At 40.7% G+C, this 19654-nt stretch overlaps 1 protein-coding gene and 1 long non-coding RNA gene across 2 annotated transcripts; both read left to right on the top strand.

Moving 5' to 3' along the window:
• The first annotated feature begins 1245 nt into the window (after positions 1–1245).
• LOC123726676 (uncharacterized) lies at positions 1246–5830 on the top strand. The gene is made up of 2 exons (XR_006758773.2): positions 1246–1326; positions 1512–5830. It is a non-coding gene; the product is annotated as an uncharacterized LOC123726676 (long non-coding RNA).
• A 1070-nt stretch (positions 5831–6900) lies between these two features.
• On the top strand, positions 6901–19371 carry lyn (LYN proto-oncogene, Src family tyrosine kinase). Its single transcript, XM_014140440.3, has 13 exons — positions 6901–7111; positions 10338–10474; positions 11067–11121; positions 11287–11392; positions 11574–11672; positions 11842–11945; positions 12067–12216; positions 12444–12596; positions 14223–14405; positions 14513–14589; positions 17242–17395; positions 17952–18083; positions 18454–19371. The coding sequence occupies exons 2-13, from the start codon at positions 10343–10345 to the stop codon at positions 18654–18656; spliced, it is 1548 nt and encodes a 515-aa protein (XP_013995915.1). The 5' UTR covers positions 6901–7111; positions 10338–10342; the 3' UTR covers positions 18657–19371.
• The last annotated feature ends 283 nt before the right edge of the window (positions 19372–19654 follow it).

Genomic DNA, 19654 nt, shown 5'->3' with positions numbered 1-19654 from the left:
CATAACTTCATCCAGTGCAGCACAGTCTGGATGCGGCAGATAGCCTAGTGGTTAGAGCGTTGGACTTGTAACCGAAAGGTTGCAAGATCGAATCCCCGAACTGACAAGGTAAAAATCTGTCGTTCTGCCCCTGAACAAGGCAGTTAACCCACTGTTCCAAGGCCGTCATTGAAAATAAGAATGTGTTCTTAAATGACTTGCCTAGTTAAATAAAGGTAAAATAAAAAAAATATCATCCACATAAGAGTCACAGCTAATTATTTTGTATGATCTCTTATACACTATTTTAGGTTTAGCTTTTGGAACTTTGGCTTTCCTGGATATACTGTAGCCACTATATTGTGATCACTGCATCCAATGGGTATGGATACAGCTTTAGAACAAAGTTCTACAATATCAGTAAAAATTTGATCAATACATGTGGATGATCTTGTTCCTGTAGTGTTTGTAAACACCCTGGTAGGTTGTTTAATAACCTGAACCAGGTTACAGGCACTGGTTACAGATGAAAACCAGTCAATATTCAGGTCCCCAAGAAAGTAAACCTCTCTGTTTACATCACATACACTATCAAGCATTTCACGCACATTATTTAGATACTGAATGTGAGCACTGGCAAATAGCAACACCCCAAAATAAAAAGCTTTAGATGTGCCAGGTAAACCTGCAACCACAACACTTCAATAACACTTTACATAAGATCTTCTCTAAGCATTACAGGGATATGGTTCTGAATATATACAGCAGCACCTCCACCATAAGCATTCCTGTATTTTCTATAGATGTTATATCCTTGTATTGCTGCTGTTTTGTCATCAAATTAATGATCTAATTGAGTCTCAGAAATGGCTAATATACACTATATATACAAAAGTATGTGGACAGCCCTTTAGATTAGTGGATTGTATGTAAGCAATGCCCCCACTTGCTCTGGCCGCTTTCATGGCTGGGATAAGTTCTTTCCTCTTCTGGCACGCTGAGAGGCAGAGGCGCTGAGAGGCAGAGTGGCAGAGACAGACAGTGACAGGGCAAGCAGTATGATAGCTAACTAGCTAGGAGTGAATGCAAAGGCAGGAACACTGTTGGTTTTGTTGGTGGGCTGTTCTTTGCTTGACAAAGTAAGTTAGCTATCTTTTATATTTCACTAGTATTTACTATTTACACGCATTGTAGCATTCTATTATATTGTTGTGGAAGAGTTCAAATGCCCTCTAACAGACACGGTTGTTTTCCTTAACTGTTAATACTTTTGACATTTTCAGGTTGTCCAAAATGATATCCGATAATATTGTGTACTTCCTGCCACGTAATGCAGACATGTATCAGGTAGGTTATATGAACAAGTGTCACCTGTCCTTGATTGTCTCCGCCCCCTCCAGGTGTTGCTTTTTCCCCCCCCCAGTGTATTTATCCCTGTGTTTCCTGTCTCTCTGTGCCAGTTTGTCTTGTATGTCCAAGTCAACCACCGTGTTTTTCCCGTGCTCCTGCCTTCTCTATTCTCTTTTTGCTAGTCCTCCCGGTTTTGACCTGTGCGTGTTTCTGGACTCTGTACCCGCCTGCCTGACCATTCTGCCTGCCTTGACCTCGAGCCTGCCTGCCACTCTGTACCTCCTGGACTCAACTGGTTTTGACCTTTTGCCTGTCCACGACCATTCTCTTGCCAACCCCTTTTTGGATCAATAAACATCTAAGAGTCCAACCATCTGCCTCCTGTGTCTGCATCTGGGTCTCGCCTTGTGCCCTGATAGACAAGTAGAGGATTATTGGTTGTTTGCATCTTATTTTGTTTTACAGTCTTTGTGCATGCTAGTCATGCTTGGCTAATCGTCTACCATTGAGTCAAGATGTACAGTGCATTCGAAAGTATTCAGAAATGCAAACATTTCTAAAAACCTGTTTTTGCTTTGTCATTATGGGGTGTTGGGTATAGATTGATGAGGATTTTTGTTGTTTAATCCATCCAAAATAAGGCTGTAACGTAACAAAATGTGGAAAAATTTAAGGGGTCTGAATACTTTCCGAATGCACTGTATTTGTTGATATTTCAGTGTAAATTACATAACAGTAATAGTCTGAAGGGCTATAGAGGTGTGAGGTTTCTGCAGGGCCTCTTATCTGGAGGAGGATAAAGGCTACGTCCCAATTCTCCACCCTTCTCCTAAAGTGTGCACTTGCACACTTCCCATTTATCAATGGTGGGAACTCCCTCCATTGCTTTTAAATCCATGACGGGGAGTGTGCACGTGCATAGTTTGGCTGAAGTGTGGAGAATTGGAACTTAGCTGTAGTCAGAGCTGATGATGCCTGGCGTCAGCCTGGCCTGCTGCGCCTGTACTGAGCGTGTTCTTGGGAATACCCATACTTCTCCTTTATTTAGATGACTTCCCGTTTCTGTGCTCTGTGCTATCCAGTGGCCTGGGGCTGTATGTGTTCACACTGTCAGATCACAGGCTCCCAGAGCAGGAACAGGCCTCATACTGTAGATCTCATTGATATTGTATTATGCCACCATCATGTATTTTATCAGCAGTCTAACAAAGCAGGCTTAGCAGTGACAGATCTAGCTATAGCCTTTTATTGCATATCTACTACTATAAAAAGCTAAGTCCATGTTTGCTGTTATTAGAAGATAAGAAGTATACTGAGCATAGAAAAAGCATGTAACCCTTTGGAATTACCTGGATTTCTGCATAAATTGGCCATAAAATTTGATCTGATCTTCAACTAAGTCACAACAATAGGCAAACACAGTGTGCTTAAACTAATAACACACTAATTATTGTATTTTTTTTGTCTATATGGAATTTAAACATTCACAGTGTAGGTTGGAAAAAGTAGGTGAACCGCTAGGCTAATCACTTCTCCAAAAGCTATTTGGAGTCAGGAGTCAGCTAACCTGGAGTCCAATTAATGAGACGAGATTGGAGATGTTGGTTAGAGCTGTCCTGCCCTATAAAAAAAATTCACTAAATTTGAGTTTGCTGTTCACAAGAAGCATTGCCTGATGTGAACCATGCCTCTGTAACCGATGTGAAATGGCAAGCTAGTTAGCGGTGGTGCGCGCTAATAGCGTTTCAATCGGTGACGTCACTCACTCTGAGACCTGAAGTAGTTGTTCCCCTTGCTCTGCAAGTGCCGTGGCTTTTGTGGCGCGATGGGTAACGATGCTTCGTGGGTGTCAGTTGTTGATGTGTGCAGAGGGTCCCTGGTTGAAGCCCAGGTTGGGGCGAGGAGAGGGACGGAAGCTATACTGTTACACCTCAAACAAAATAGATCTCAGAAGACATGCATAAAGCTGGGAAGGGATACAAAAGTATCTCTAAATGCCTTGATGTTCATCAGTCCACGGTAAGACAAATTGTCTATAAATGGAGAAAGTTCAGCACTGTTGCTACTCTCCCTAGGAGTGGCCATCCTGCAAAGATGACTGCAAGAGCACAGCGCAGAATGCTCAATGAGGTGTCAGCTAGACTTACAGAAATCTCTGGAACAGAAATCTCTGTTGACGAGTCTACGATACGTAAAACACTAAACAAGGTTGGTGTTCATGGGAGGACACCACGGAAGAAGCCACTGCTGTCCAAAAACAATATTGCTGCACGTCTGAAGTTTGCAAAAGAGCACCTGGATGTTCCAGAGCGCTACTGGCAAAATGTTCTGTGGACAGATTAAACTAAAGATGGAAGGAAAACAACACTGTGTAGAAAAAAAGGCACAGCACACCAACATCAAAACCTCATCCCAACTGTAAAGTATGGTGGAAGGAGCATCATGGACAGGACAGCTTGCTATCAGCTTGCTATCATCAACGTAAAAATTAATTCCCAAGTTTATCAAGACATTTTGCAGGAGAATGTTAGGCTGTCTGTGAATTGAAGCTCAACAGAAGTTGGGTGATACAACAGCACAACGACCCAAAACACAGATGTAAATCAACAACAAAATGGCTTCAACAGAAAATACTCCTGACCTCAACCCAATTGAGATGCTGTGGCATGACCTCAAGAGCAGTTCACACCAGACATCCCAAGAATATTGCTGAACTGAAACAGTTTTATAAAGAGGAATGGTCCAAAATTCCTCCTGACCGTTGTGCAGGTCTGATCCGCAACTACAGAAGCGTTTGGTTGAGGTTATTGCTGCCAAAGGGTGGTCAACCAGTTATTAAACGCTAGTAAAACTAAATGCATGCTTTTCAACCAATCGCTACCCGCTCGACTAGCCTCGACTAGCATCACGACTCTGGACGGTTCTGACTTAGAATATGTGGACAACTACAAATACCTAGGTGTCTGGCTAGACTGTAAACTCTCCTTCCAGACTCATATTAAACATCTCCAATCCAAAATTAAATCTAGAATCGGCTTCCTATTTCGCAACAAAGCCTCCTTCACTCATGCCACCAAACATACCCTCGTAAAACTGACTATCCTACCGATGCTCAACTTCGGCGATGTAATTTACAAAATAGCCTCCAACACTCTACTCAGCAAACTGGATGCAGTCTAAAACTGTGCCATCCATTTTTGTCACCAAAGCCCTATATACCACCCACCACTGCGACCTGTGTGCTCTTGTCGGCTGGCCCTCGCTACATATTCGTCGCCAGACCCACTGGCTCCAGGTCATCTATAAGTCTTTGCTAGGTAAAGCTCCGCCTTATCTCAGCTCACTGGTCACGATAACAACACCCACCCGTAGCACGCGCTCCAGCAGATATATCCCACTGGTCATCCCCAAAGCCAACACCTCCTTTGGCCACCTTTCCTTCCAGTTCTCTGCTGCCAATGACTGGAATGAATTGCAAAAATTGCTGAAGTTGGAGACTTATATCTCCCTCACTAACTTTAAACAACAGCTATCTGAGAAGCTAACCGATCGCTGCAGTTGTACACCACCCATCTGTAAATAGCCCATCCAATCTACCTACCTCATCCCCATATTGTTTTTATTTACTTTTTTGCTCTTTTGCACCCCAGTATTTCTACTTGCACATCATCATCTGCACATCTATCACTCCAGTGTTAATCTGCTAAATTGTAATTACTTCGCTACTATGGCCTATTTATTGCCTTAACACCTCACGCCATTTGCACACACTGTATATAGACTTTTTTTCTATTGTGTTATTGACTGTACGTTTGTTTATTCCATGTGTAACTCTGTGTTTGTGTCGCAATGCTTTGGCTTTATCTTGGCCAGGTCGCAGTTGTAAATGAGAACTTGTTCTCAACTGGCCTACCTGGTTAAATAAAGGTGAAATAAAAAAATGTAATCCAAGGGTTCACATACTTTTTGCACTGTGAATGTTTACACGGTGTGTTCAATAAAGACATGAAAATGTATAATTGTTTGTGTGTTATTAGTTTAAGCAGACTGTGTTTGTCTATTGTTGTGACTTAGATGAAGATAAGATCACATTTTATGACCAATGTATGCAGAACTATACTTTTTCTTGCCACTGTATATAGAGCTAGCTACATCGGCCCAAGTCATCAGTTGGTCAATTGATACTACTTGACATTAGATAATGGCACTAGGCCCCTATTTATTTTTTATTAGAGTTAGTGAGTCTAGTTCTTTGTCTGTTTCATTCTGTATATCCAGAGTCTAGGGGAGTTACTGTCAGAACACTGTGGTCTCGCCAAAAGGAAGCTTACATGTCACTGCACAGAATAGTTCTCTATTTTGAAGACGTGCTGGCTACTCTGTCAAGAATAGCCTTGGCAGTTTTGCGGTGATACATGTTTTACTCTTTATTTTGATCGAAGAACACATTTTCTTGGATTATCTATTGTTGTATTAAAGCTAACCATGCCATCTTACTTTGCCCTGTTCTCAACACTGGCTTTTTTTTTGTGTGGACATTCTTTTTACATGTTAGCTACACACTGGATATAGATTTTAGTCATTTAGCAGACACTCTTATCCAGAGCCATTTACAATTAGTGCATTCATCTTAAGATAGCTAGATGAGGCAACACATAAAAATTGTATCAAGTACATTTTCCCTCAAAGTATTTATCAGCATAGTCAGTGCTTGGAAAATATGACATGGTCATCAGGCTTCAGCAAATAGACAGTCAGCTGAGTGAGGACCTGCTGAAGTTGGCCTCAGTGATGCTTGGGTCCACATATGCGGCTCTCTCTCTCTTAGTGAGCTCAGCACCTGCTGGGCAGGCACCCTGCAGCACAGCAGTGACCAGGCCTGCTGTTTGCAGCCTGGCCAACAGTTAAGCCCTATTGATTCTGCTTCAGTTGAGCTGATGTGTTGATAGCTATTAGGATATCTCTGTCACACTGACACCGAAGCCGCCCACTGGGCATAGACGTCAATTCAACATCTAGTCCACGTTGGTTCAACGTAATTTAATTGAAATGACGTGGAAAGAACGTTGATTCAACCAGTGTGTGCCCAGTGGGCTGGGCCTGCCTACCGAAGAAGAGTGCATGCGTATCTAAACAGACAATAACAATCACATATCACACTATAATGTTATACAGACGGCTATTATATTATACAGTATGTCTTATGATGTCACTAGATTGTTGTTTTTTTTGTCTATTTTTTTGCTTTAAAAAAATATTGGCCCCTGCAGAATTGCACGAGACACATCCTTATTTCTAGTATCTTTTTTGAAATAAGAATCTTGTTTTGGCTGACTCTTCATCACCCTACTTCTCACTAATAACAACACACAGGCAGTAATTCCACAATGTCCCCTCTGTCCACTTCATAAATTGTAGTGCCTCTGACTTTATAAAACAAATAACACAGTGTAAGGTAAAAGGTATGTAGTAAATATATGACTTTGACCTCAAATTACCTGTGTAATTAGCATGATGTTTGAAGGTGTTGGACTTTCCAATGTGTTCAGTTGTGCGCTATTATGCAAATACTTTAGACGAATGAACATTGTACCAGGAAGTTACAGTAAAAAAAAAAATCCCGACTATTTAACATATGAAGTTCCTCATTCTGTTCGGTGAATGTAAGTCTATGACAGTCCATTCTCGGCTCCAATGAAGAGCAAGACATACGAAAGTAGCGGATTACAACAATTTTTCTTTATTTGGCTAAAACGCATCGATAACTAGTGACATTCGACAGGTAAGGCTAGCCTATATTATGGCATTGCACCTCTATTCTATAGCCTAACTGTTTTTAAAGTTATCCGCAGTTTTTTTAATCAAGCATGTCTTCATTTTTATAGACATTAGGCTAGCCAGTTTATTTGGCAAAATAGTCCACATTTTCTCTTTAAAAAACTCGTGATACGATCCACATAGTTTAGTGCGCAAGTTTAAATTGTTCTGAAACTTTTGTCTAAAGAAATTGGTGTGTGCACAAACTTGGCGTAGCCTATGTTTTCAATTTGGGATGTTTTAAGAGTGGACATGTTATTACCTCAAATGATGTGTTTTAAATAAATAATTTCAACTGTAGACTGCACTATGCAGCTAGTCTCGTAAACCTGATGCTAGTAGCGTTGATACATTGTGCGAGACAACAAGTCTTCCGAGGGAGACTTCTATGCAATAGGTTCCTATCACCATCCCGCTCACACTTCACAATGGTGTGATGGACATTCCTGTCGTGTGCACGCCCACATGGGCTGTGCCCTCTAAAGTGTATGAGGCATGGTCTAAGTGTAGTTTTATGTATTCAACATTATTAAATGGAATTGCATTTTCTGCATTGTTTAACCAACTTAACTCCTAAAGAAAATGGAATATTCCTTGACCTAAATAACACCAGACAGAAATGCATGCGTTATGCAGAGAGGGTTTTTCGCTTGTCTGACAAAAGACAGTGGCTGGTCAAATGAGGAAGTGTACAGAAGCCGCAGTAGCACACAGCCTCTGTATTTGTCTTCTTCTAAGCTGTCTGCAGCCGTTTCCTGGCTGTCATATAAATAACCAAGCAAGATCAGCCTCAACACTTGTGACAGCCAGAGCCTGAGACCCAAAGGACCCAACAGGGTCGGGGTTGTTTTTCAGCATTTGATAGAAAGCACTAGAGGAGTTCAATGCGTTCTTCTTATCACAGATATCTTGCTTAATGGTCTAATGCATTGTCCATATCATCCAACAACAGTGCATTAGTACAACCAAATGCTATGGTTCACAATCAGATGTCCATTATATAAATGCAACATGTAAACTGTTGGTCCCATGTTTCATGAGCTAAAATAAAATATCCTAGAAATGTTCCACATGCACAAAAAGCTTATTTCTCTCAACCCAGACCACGTGTAACCACGCCAGCCCAGGACCTCCACATCCGGCTTCTTCACCTGCGGCATAGTCTAAGGGGGTGCTGAGGAGTATTTCTGTCTGTAATAAAGCTCTTTTGTGGGGAAAAACTCATTCTGATTGGCTCCCAAGTGGATGGGCCTATGCCCTCCCAGGCCCACCCATGGCTGTGCCCTTGCCGAGTCATGTGAAATCTATAGATTAGATATATGAACTGTAACTCAGTCAAATCTGTGAAATTGTTGCATGTTGCATTTATATTTTTGTTCAGCATAGTTTCTGATCTGGTTTCCATTTGGGTTAAATTAAATACAAGACTAGGACAAATGAATGGTGTGCCTTTAAGCTGTTAGTTGGCCAGAAAGAAAAACTGATCAATATTTTTATAGGAATCCAATGTTTGAGGAAGCAGTAAAGGAAGAAAAATACCTCACACTCTGATAAAATCAATTCTAATTTTAACTGGAATAGTTAATAACAAATCAATGTTTTCTCTCCCTCAGTTTTAGGGACACACTGGTTTAAGATCAAACGATAGGCCTATTGTGTTAATTATATTATTTTGTAGCTCTTGATATAAGATGATATCTGTAACTTATAACTGAAATCATTGGAGAATTCTCCTGGACACTGAGCATTGGAGTGTCATTGGAGTGAGTAAATGTGTTTTGACACAGGAAATCATGTGTTGCCCCTGGTATCAGTGAACCAGCTGTACAACCCTGTTTCCTGCCGGTAGATAGCAAACCGCGGCTTGTATCGTATGTCTATGGTATTAATGTACTGTACATAGCAAAACATGTACAGATCTAAGATTGTTACCTTCACAGTTTTGTTGTTATACTCAACCACTGCTGCTCTAAACTCCACGCATGTGTGTGTGTGTGTGTGTGTGTGTGTGTGTGTGTGTGTGTGTGTGTGTGTGTGTGTGTGTGTGTGTGTGTGTGTGTGTGTGTGTGTGTGTGTGTGTGTGTGTGTGTGTGTGTGTGTGTGTGTGTGTGTGAGAGAGAAAGAGAAAGATACTGATTTACAACCACTGCTGGTTGTATATATATAAAAACCCACTCTCTTCTATTTTGAGATGTAACTTCATTTTCAATCCCCGCTGAATCAAGTGGTGTTGCAGTGTAGTACAGTAAAGACCTCAACTTCCCTGAGATATCATGTCTAACTGATACCAGCTTTTGAGACAGAAAGAGCCTAACTCAAATATCCATAGTTAGTTCATACAGGCTTGTTGCTCAGATACATTTTTTAAATTAAAAATTTTAGTCATTTAGCAGACGCTCTTATCCAGAGTGACTTAAAGTAGTGAATGCATACACTTCATAAATGTTTTTTTTTTTTCTTTTCTCGATATGTGTACTTGGTCTGAATATGAAACCCTTTTTCATTTCCAAGCCTAACAAATCAGAAGGACTTAAAATAAACAAGTTAATTATTGACAATTCACAAACACTGTTAATGTTTGTGAATATATAAACGATAAAGTAGCGAGTGAGGTTTGATCTGTGTTAGGTTGTAGTGCTGTTAATGTTAAGGCAAATAAATAGGTCTATATTTATAGTGTAGTTGAATCCTGATCAGTGCACTTTGATTAATTATCAACTCTGTTGTGCACTGTCATTATGACATAGACCCAAGCCATTACATTTATCAGGACTTCTCATCTACTGTATGTATTAACAAGTCATTTGTGTTTATGAACAGTGGCCGTGTGTACAGTAGGTCACACACACACACACACACACACACACACACACACACACACACACACACACACACACACACACACACACACACACACACACACACACACACACACACACACACACACACACACACACACACACACACACACACAGCCACACTGTCAATGTTTATCTATGTTTGATATTAGTGTCTTGATAATCATCTGGGTTACGTTTCTCGCCACTCATTCCTTCATGGCCATTTTGTTGGAATATTGAAATGATGAATAGCAAGCTTTGCTCAAAATTCTATGTGCCCATCTGTGTTTTTAACCAATGGAAAAGACGAGGTCAATACATTAAAGTTGACTACTGTGTCTTTCCCAACAGACAACATGGGTTGTAAAAAATCCAAGCTAAATGACGGTCTGAATGGAGGTGTGCTTGATGGCAAGAACCAACGGCCAGTACGTCCTGACCAAACTGTATATGTGAGAGATCCCACCTCCAGTAAACCAAATGCTACAGTAAGTAGTACTGTCAGAGGAAACACTATTTATTTTGTAGTGATACATTTTTTTTTTAAATCCCTGACCTGGAAACAATTGACACAAATGGTTCAAGTGCGTTATTAATGAATCTTTGAAAATGGAAAAAGTAACCAAATTATCAATGTTTTATTTAAATGGACCCAATAGCACAAATGCCAATTTCCAGCCCTCTCTCTCTCTCCCCCCTCTCTCTCTCTCTCTCTCTCTCTCTCTCTCTCTCTCTCTCTCACACACTCTCTCTCTCTCTCTCACACACTCTCTCTCTCTCTCTCTCTCTCACACTCTCTCTCTCCCCCCCTCTCTCTCTCTCTCTCTCTCTCTCTCTCTCTCTCCCCCCTCTCTCTCTCACTCTCTCTCTCTCTCTCTCTCTCTCTCTCTCTCATACACTCTCTCTCTCTTTCTCTCTCTCACACACTCTCTCCCTCTCTTTCTCTCTATCTGTTTCATCTGTTCACTTTAGATCAAACTTTGATCCAAACTACTGTTCATAGATTAGCACAGTAAAACCATAACAACATTTGAAAAACTACTGTTCAGTGTAGTGATTTGAAATCATCTCTTGATACAGAGTAACTCACCTCCTGGAGGTCTCCTGCCTGGTCAGGTATTCATGAAAATGGAAGGTATGCTTGTTGTATCTCTTTACTGCACATTATTACAGTAATATTTGATGCAGAGCAAATATTGTATGGTGGTTCCATTTCTTCTGCAGTGCATTTTGCAGTGCATTATTCCAATACTATTTGATTGCAGACAAATGTTCCCACTGTCCCTCTTATCTCATACAGAGCAATCTGAGTCTGGTAAAATAGTTATTGCACTATACCAATATGATGCAAAACACAAAGACGATTTGGGATTCAAGAAAGGGGAAAGGCTTAAGGTTCTTGAAGAGTAAGTGCCTGTTTTCCATATTTGAGTGTGTTGGATTTCATACATAAACCAATCCAATGTAGGACTAAGAGGAATATTGTTTGTTCAAGCATTTTATAAAAAGATAATAGTGTCATCATTGAATAGGTATATTCTTGTTGTGCCCCTTTATTGACATCATATGAATCAAAACTGTTTTCAGGCATGGTGAATGGTGGAAGGCTAAGTCTCTGACCTCTAAGAAAGAAGGGTTCATACCCTCCAATTATGTTGCCGAGGCCAATACCATGGAGACAGAGGAGTGAGTGTCGTCATCACAATTACTTTTACACATTTCTCTCAGAGCCAACAAGGTTTTCTATTTACTGTTAATAGATGCACATTCTGTATCTGTTATTTTTCGTTCATTTCAGGGGAAGATTGGATTTCTAATTTGTGTCACTATAATATTGTTTTTCTGTTCTGTGTAGATGGTTTTTTAAGGAAATTACAAGGAAGGACGCAGAGAGACAACTTTTGGCGCCTGCAAACAAAGCAGGATCTTACCTCATTCGTGAGAGCGAGACATCAAAGGGTAAGGACCCACTGGAGAAACTAAGTATTTTTAATGAAGATAGATGGTCCATGAATCACTCTATTGTATTTTGATGTCTGAATATATGAGTATAATTCTGATCGTTTTTTCTCTTCATCAGGAAGTTATTCCATGTCTATCAGAGATGTGGATGCCCAAGGGATGGACGCTGTGAAACATTATAAGATCCGCATGCTGGATAATGGAGGCTTCTACATCTCTCCTAAAATCACTTTCCCTGATATTGGCAGCATGATAAAACATTATCACAGTGAGTACCACTGTATTTGAGCCCACCTGTAATATTGCACAAACTTAAACGTCTTGCTTGGTTACTCTTCATTTTGACCATTTATGACCTTGAACTTTTCTTGGCCTCTTTCAAATGTAAACGTTCAACTTCTCTGTTCACTAAAGTAAATAAAGAATATCTTGTCTAATGAATATAGTAATGTCACTCTGCTATGTCTCAACATTGGTCTGTTGTGTGCTTGTCAGAACAATCGGATGGTCTCTGTCGAAAGCTGGAGAAGCCGTGTGATAAACCCAAAGCTCAGAAGCCATGGGACAAAGATGCCTGGGAGATCTCCAAGGAGTCCATCAAGATGGTGAAGAAACTAGGAGCAGGACAATTTGGTGAAGTGTGGATGGGTGAGTCAACGAAAGATGCTCCCTGTCTGTTGGAGGAGTGTGTTGTGTATGTGTGTGTGAGTGTACAGCAGTGGTTCCCAACCTTTTTTGGTTACTGTACCACCAGCTGAATTTTGCTCTGCCTGGAGTACCCCTGAAGTACCCCCTCATGTACATTTTATCAGTAGGCCTATGGTCTCATGAGTCTTCCTAAGTACCTCCTGTAGATAGGCCAAGTACCCCAAGGGGTCCTAGTACCCCTGGTTAGGAACCACTGTTGTACAGTATGTGACTGTGTGTCATTTCACCAAGAACATAGTGGTGATTATCAGATATCCCAAATTAGTAAGTCATCTTTATTGTAATGTAAGTGGATGCATGAGTCATGGCAGACCTTTGGTCAGAATTCTCCATTGTTTTTGAATAGTATCACTTTAATGTGGTGTAATTGTATCAGGGGTAGGGCTGCTGAAACAGACAGACAGTCAAATGTTGATCCTACTGTCTCTATGAGATTGTGAGCAGCCTTAGAGAGTGGAGGGGTGGGGGTGGTACAAGGAACTGTTGGCGCTGTTATCAGAGGCATCTGTAGAGGAAATGTGAGTATGTCTGACTTCGAATTTGCATTGGATTTTGTTATTATTCAAGTCCTCCCTTCCCGCACCTCAGCCTTGATGAATTGCAGGAAGTTGTCATCTTTGCAAATATCCAAATGGACTGTGGGGCTCCTGTACGGCGCTCAAGATGTTTCCTTTGTTTTCTCTGAACTCATTGGCTTTAAGGGCTTTTCCTATGGCACAGTGAGCCAGCCAGATGGAGCCGTCGACAGTCCAGTTTCCTCTCATTCACCTCCATGCATTTGTTATGTCTCTTGAGAGTTTAGTCCCCTCTTCTCTATGAAAACGAGGAATTAACAGGCTTAGATTAGGATGAAGTTCAGGGCGTGTTCAGCTAGCACGGTGGAAACAATAAAATTGTTGGAGACTTATGTGATATAGAAATGCTATTCTGGACGGAGGGTTCAAAATGCTCAAACTTGTACCGAAACTCCACTTGTTAATCAGTAATATATACAGAGAAACTCCCTAGCTTGTATTTTATTATGTGCATCCCAAATAGCACCCTATTTCCTACATAGTGCACTACTTTTGACCAAAGCGCTATGGGCCCTGGTCAAAAGTAATACACTATATTGGGAATATGCTGCATTTGGGACGTACACTTAGAGTTATTGTTTTGAATCAATGGTCTCTCTAGCAGTTCTATCATCATTCCCCTGAGGCGTCTTACAGTTGATGTTTGTTCAGAGGGCAGTGAAGCTGAAACATGAAAATGTATCTGTCTCAAGGCTCCTGCTGTCTACTTTTAGCTCTCTCAAACAAACAGTTTTTTTCTGAACTGTTACAGCTTAATTCCTTCGTTCTATTTATTGAGTATGAACTACGCTTCACTACTCTATGTTACTGCCATTTGTTCCCTTGTTGCTTAATCGTGTGAAACTGCATGCAATCACTGTCACCTGTTTATGTGAAATCTTCCAATCAAAATGTCATCCAAATAAAAATACAAAAAAATACAGTAGGTAGCCCTAGAGGTCAGAAGACATTTTTATAAACTTCATACTGTGTAAATCCCTCCTTGTTACAGCGTTCTACAACAACACGACCAAGGTGGCAGTGAAGACGCTGAAGCCAGGCACCATGTCAGCTGAGGCCTTCATGGAGGAGGCTAACCTGATGAAGACCCTGCAACACGACAGACTGGTGCGCCTCTACGCCGTCGTCACCAAGGTCGAGCCTATCTACATCATCACAGAGTACATGTCCAACGGTAACACACACTTCAAATCCAATTCCTAATAATTCTGCCGACATGTTTTCATCAATACACACCATTTGATGTTACTATTCCTCCATTTTGTTTCTTCCCTTTTTTAGGTAGCCTCTTAGATTTTCTAAAAAGTGAGGTAGGCTGCAAAGTTCAGCTACCTAAGCTCATCGATTTCTCTGCACAGGTAATGCATGTTCTTCTTACATCTCTATATGTCACAAGGATTAAGATTATTGCTCAATTTTACAGACATTTCCACTGAAGAAATAGATGCTGATGTCAGTTTTTCCATTGGTAAACCAGAAAGAGGAATACCAACTAAATACTATGTTGTGATGCACTTTCCAAATGAGTTGCAACAAACTAAGAACATAGAAGTGACAAGTGAAGACCATCCAATGGTGCCTCACACACGACCATTAAAGTATGCGTCTCATGGAAGTATAAGAAATGTGATTCAACCAAACAGTCAATACACAAAATGATGATTCATAAGGTACCATTGATAACATGCCTCCCCAAAGAAGTAAACTACCTAAAAAAAAGGTCACACATTTTGAAAGGAAAATACCACATTCCATGTAGGTCAGCACACTGAGATACTAATTAGTTCAATAGAAATTCCTAATGAACTTTAATCAGGTCTTTGTGGATTGACTGAGAGGTGTGGTCAGTTCTGGCTTGGGAAAACTGCATCTAGCCACAGTTGCACAACGTGTTAGACAAAGTGAAAGAGGATGCAGTTGGGGAAATGAAACAATTGTCTAATTACCAGATCAACCCTTTCCCAGAATGGACTCAGCCAGCTCACTTAAACCTATTGAGTAATAACCAAGTGAAATGGTTGGTAGCTAATTCAATTCTACCAAGAGGTAAAATATAAACATTAACAACACTATGTATACAACAGTATGTGGACACCCCTTCAAATGACTGGATTTGGCTATTTCAGCCACACCAGTTGCTGACAGGTGTATAAAATCGAGCACACGGCCAAGCAATCTCCATAGACACAAATTGGCAGTAGAATGGCCTTACTGAAGAGCTCAGAGACTTTCAACATGGCACCGTCATAGGATGCCACCTTTCCAACAAGTCAGTTCATCAAAATTCTGCCCTGCTAGAGCTGCCCCGGTCAACTGTAAGTGCTGTTATTGCGAAGTGGAAACGTCTAGGAGCAACAACGGCTCAGCCGCGAAGTGGTAGGCCACACAAGCTCACGGAACGGCACCACCGAGTGCTGAAGTTTGTAGCGCGTAAAAATCACCTGTCCTCGGTTGCAACACTCACTACCGAGTTCCAAACTGCCACTGGAAGCAACGTCAGCACAAGAACTGTTCATCGGGAGCTTCATGAAATAGGTTTCCATGGCCGAGCAGCTGCACACAAGCCTAAGATCAACATATGCAATGCCTAGCGTCGGCTGGTGTGGTGTATAGCTCACCGCTATTGGACTCTGGATCAGTGGAAATGTGTTCTCTGGAGTGCTGAATCACGCTTCACCATCTGGCAGATTCTGAACGAATCTGAGTTTGGCGGATGCCATGAGAACGCTACCTCCCCAAATGCATAGTGCCAACTGTAAAGTTTGGTGGAGGAGAAATAATGGTCTGGGGCTGTTTTTCATGGTTTGGGCTAGGCCCCTTAGTTCCAGTGAAGGGGAATCTTAATGATACAGCATACAATGACATTCTAGACAATTTTGTGCTTTAAACCTTGTGGCAACAGTTTGGGGAAGATCCATTCCTGTTTCAGCATGACAATGCAGACATGCGCAAAGCGAGGTCCATACAGAAATGTTTTGTTGAGATCGGTGTGGAAGAACATGACTGGCCTGCACAGAGCCCTGATCTCAACCCCATCGAACACCTTTGGGATGATTTGGAATGCTGACTGCGAGCCAGGCCTAATCGCCCAACATCAGTGCCCGACCTCACTAATGCTCTTATGGCTAAATGGAAGCAAGTCCCCGCAGAAATGTTCCAACATCTAGAGTGGAGAATGTTATAGAAAAAAATGTAACAAATATTTGACCATTATTCAACTAGGCAAGTCAGTTAAGAACAAATTATTATTTACAATGGTGGTCTACCAAAAGGCAAAAAGCCTCTTGCGCGGGACAGGGATTAAAAAATAAAAATAAATAAAAACATAGGACAAAACACACATCACGACAAGAGAGACACCACAACACTACATAAAGAGAGACCTAAGACAACAACATAGCATGGCAGCAACACATGAAAACACAGCATGGTAGCAACACAACATGGCAGCAGCAGAACATGGTAGCAGCACAAAACATGGTAGAAACATTATTGGGCAGAGACAACAGCACAAATGGCAAGAAGGTAGAGATAACAATACATCACGCGAAGCAGCCACAACAGTCAGTAAGAGTGTCCATGATTGAGTCTTTGAATGAAGAGATTGAGATAAAACGGTCCAGTTTGAGTGTTTGTTGCAGCTCATTCCAGTCACTAGCTACAGCGAACTGAAAAGAGGAGCGACCCAGGGATGTGTGTGCTTTGAGGAACTTTAACAGAATGTGACTGGCAGAACGGGGAATGAGATGTTCGACGAGCAGGTGTCCAAAGACTTTTGGTCATGTGGTGCATGTTGTGCAGCATTGCACATTTGCCATACTGAATTTTTGTCAGAAGAGAAATCTAATTATTAAGCATTTTCAGTACTGTTTTATGCGAACCAAACGACACAAGTCAGAGTCGGAAAGGTTTACTGATTTGGGTCGAATGCTGAATTGAGTTTCATTTCAGAGAGATAGGTACTTTAGGTACTTTATTAATCCCCGAGGGGAACTTTCATCATTTTTCAGATTGCAGAGGGAATGGCGTACATTGAGAAGAAGAACTACATCCACCGTGACCTGAGAACAGCCAATGTCCTGGTTTCTGAGAGTTTGCTGTGTAAAATAGCTGACTTTGGCCTTGCTAGAGTTATAGAAGATGACCAGTACACAGCCAGAGAGGGTGAGCATCTGTGCATGCTAGAATTAGTTAGTACAGTATTAATACTGTACCTTGGCCATACTGTTATACATATGTGTGATTCATGTGATAATGTTCATAACTGATTAATCATGCATCATGAGCTTTTCTCAAAAAGATTTGTCTAGTGTCAAAGAAATTCCCTGTTGCTCTCTAGATTTGTCTAGTGTCAAAGAAATTCCCTGTTGCTCTCTAGAGTTATTACAGTAGTGTAATTGTATATATTTTGTAAGATTGTATCTGTAGAGACCAGTACCGCTGAGGGACATGATGTTGATGTTTATCTAAGGGACTTGGATTAGGCTTTGCATGGTGTGTTTGTTTTTTGTTATGCCAATGAGGAAGTAGAGGTACATTTCAGCAATGTAAACATGCTAGAAGCAAACTGGTTATCATTGCATATTGGTTTGTACAAGAATGCTTCTGTCAGCAGTCCAAACATGTACTAGTGTATATAATTTTACCTTGGTTCGTTGGTTAGGCAGATAAGTGTCAAACTATTCCGTCCTCTGAATATGTGAGTGTTTGCCCATTACAGGTGCAAAGTTTCCCATCAAGTGGACAGCACCAGAGGCCATCAACTATGGCTCCTTCACTATCAAATCAGACATGTGGTCCTTTGGAGTCCTCCTGTATGAAATCATTACCTATGGAAAAATACCTTACCCAGGTAATTGCATGTAACCTTATACACATAAACACACACAATACTTTCATATTTAAGACTAGCTACTCAAGCCTGATTTCTCCACGATATGCTGCCAAATATAGAGCTTGAATGAACGGAATAATAGGTGTCTGCTGGTTAATGACAGATATTGCATGAGATCATTGAGGGATTTTCTCCAGAGAAGGACCCTGTATTTGGTTTGATGGTATTTATTGTGATGCATCAGCAAATACCAAATATCTGCTGACTTTATTTGTATTTTTTCCTCTATTGATCAACCATTTTCCCCACAGAAATAAGAATTGGTAAATTTGGGTCGACCTGCATTTCAGAGTATCTGCTTCTTTCTGTTCCCTTTTTCCTTTTCAAGGGATGAGTAATGGTGAGGTGATGACTTCAGTGCAGAGAGGTTATAGAATGCCCCGTCCTGAGAACTGTCCCAACGAGCTCTATGACATCATGACCAGCTGTTGGAAGAGCAAGCCAGATGACAGGCCTACATTTGACTACATCCAGAGTGTCCTAGATGACTTTTACACCGCCACAGAGGGCCAGTACCAACAGCAGCCATAGGAAGTCAATGTTTGAGTCCCAATAGGGCTCTGGCCAAAAGTAGTGCACTATGTAGTGGATAAAGTGTCATTTGGAATGCACATACATCTGCCAATGTGCATACATCTGCCAATGTGCTAGTTTCATTATGAAATAGTCAATCCACCAGCAACAATACCAGCTATTCAGCGGAAGTAGAGATATTGTCGGACAAGTTGACTGCTTGTTTATTTGTTAGGCAAGCTAAAGATTAATCTATGAATTCAACTTCATATTGAAGTATAGACCTGCTTGTGCATTTCAGCATTTCACGGATAATGATCGAATAACAAATGGCTTACTGTTGACTGACTCTGATCAAACCTGTAGAATAATTATCACATTGAACAGCACAAAATAGACATTCTACCACATATTTATTATCACTTTAGCCATATCTGTTTGCCATGTTGAATTCAATCATACATTTTACCAGTACAGATGCTTACCTTTTCATCTATTACATTCCTATTTTTCTTTGTATTTCAAGGTACATTGATTTATTTTAGCAGCTGATCTTTTGGGTTATTTTCTGAATTACGGAAATAATGAGACTAATGATTTATTTCATGTATATTTGTTGTATTTTAGTTTTTTTTGCAATGAGATATTGATGTGTGACATCACGTGTTTGTGATTGTATTAACCTGAATAAATGCAAATGATCTGTATCAATAAAAATACTTATTTGCAGATATTTCATAATTTGGGCCTATAATAAGTCATTTGAAAAATTTCATCAGCACTAGAAAGTTATATTATATACGATCTATGCCAGAAATATAAGTATTTATCTTCAGACAAGACAAGTGGCGTTCCATGTCCTCTTTTTGTACTAGCGCTTTTCAATTAATTCACTTCTCCATGCGATGTGAGATCTGATTTAATATCAGATCATTTGAGTCAGTGAATTGACTTACAAAACATGAAAAATATCAATCAAAAGATGTTATAAACGACAACTACCCATATCACAGTGC

This window comes from Salmo salar, chromosome 14 (assembly GCF_965601325.2).
Source record: "Salmo salar chromosome 14, fSalSal1, whole genome shotgun sequence".
Taxonomy (NCBI): domain Eukaryota; kingdom Metazoa; phylum Chordata; class Actinopteri; order Salmoniformes; family Salmonidae; genus Salmo; species Salmo salar.
The sequence above is the reverse complement of the archived record's forward strand: the minus strand, read 5'-3'. Positions and strand labels throughout refer to the sequence as shown.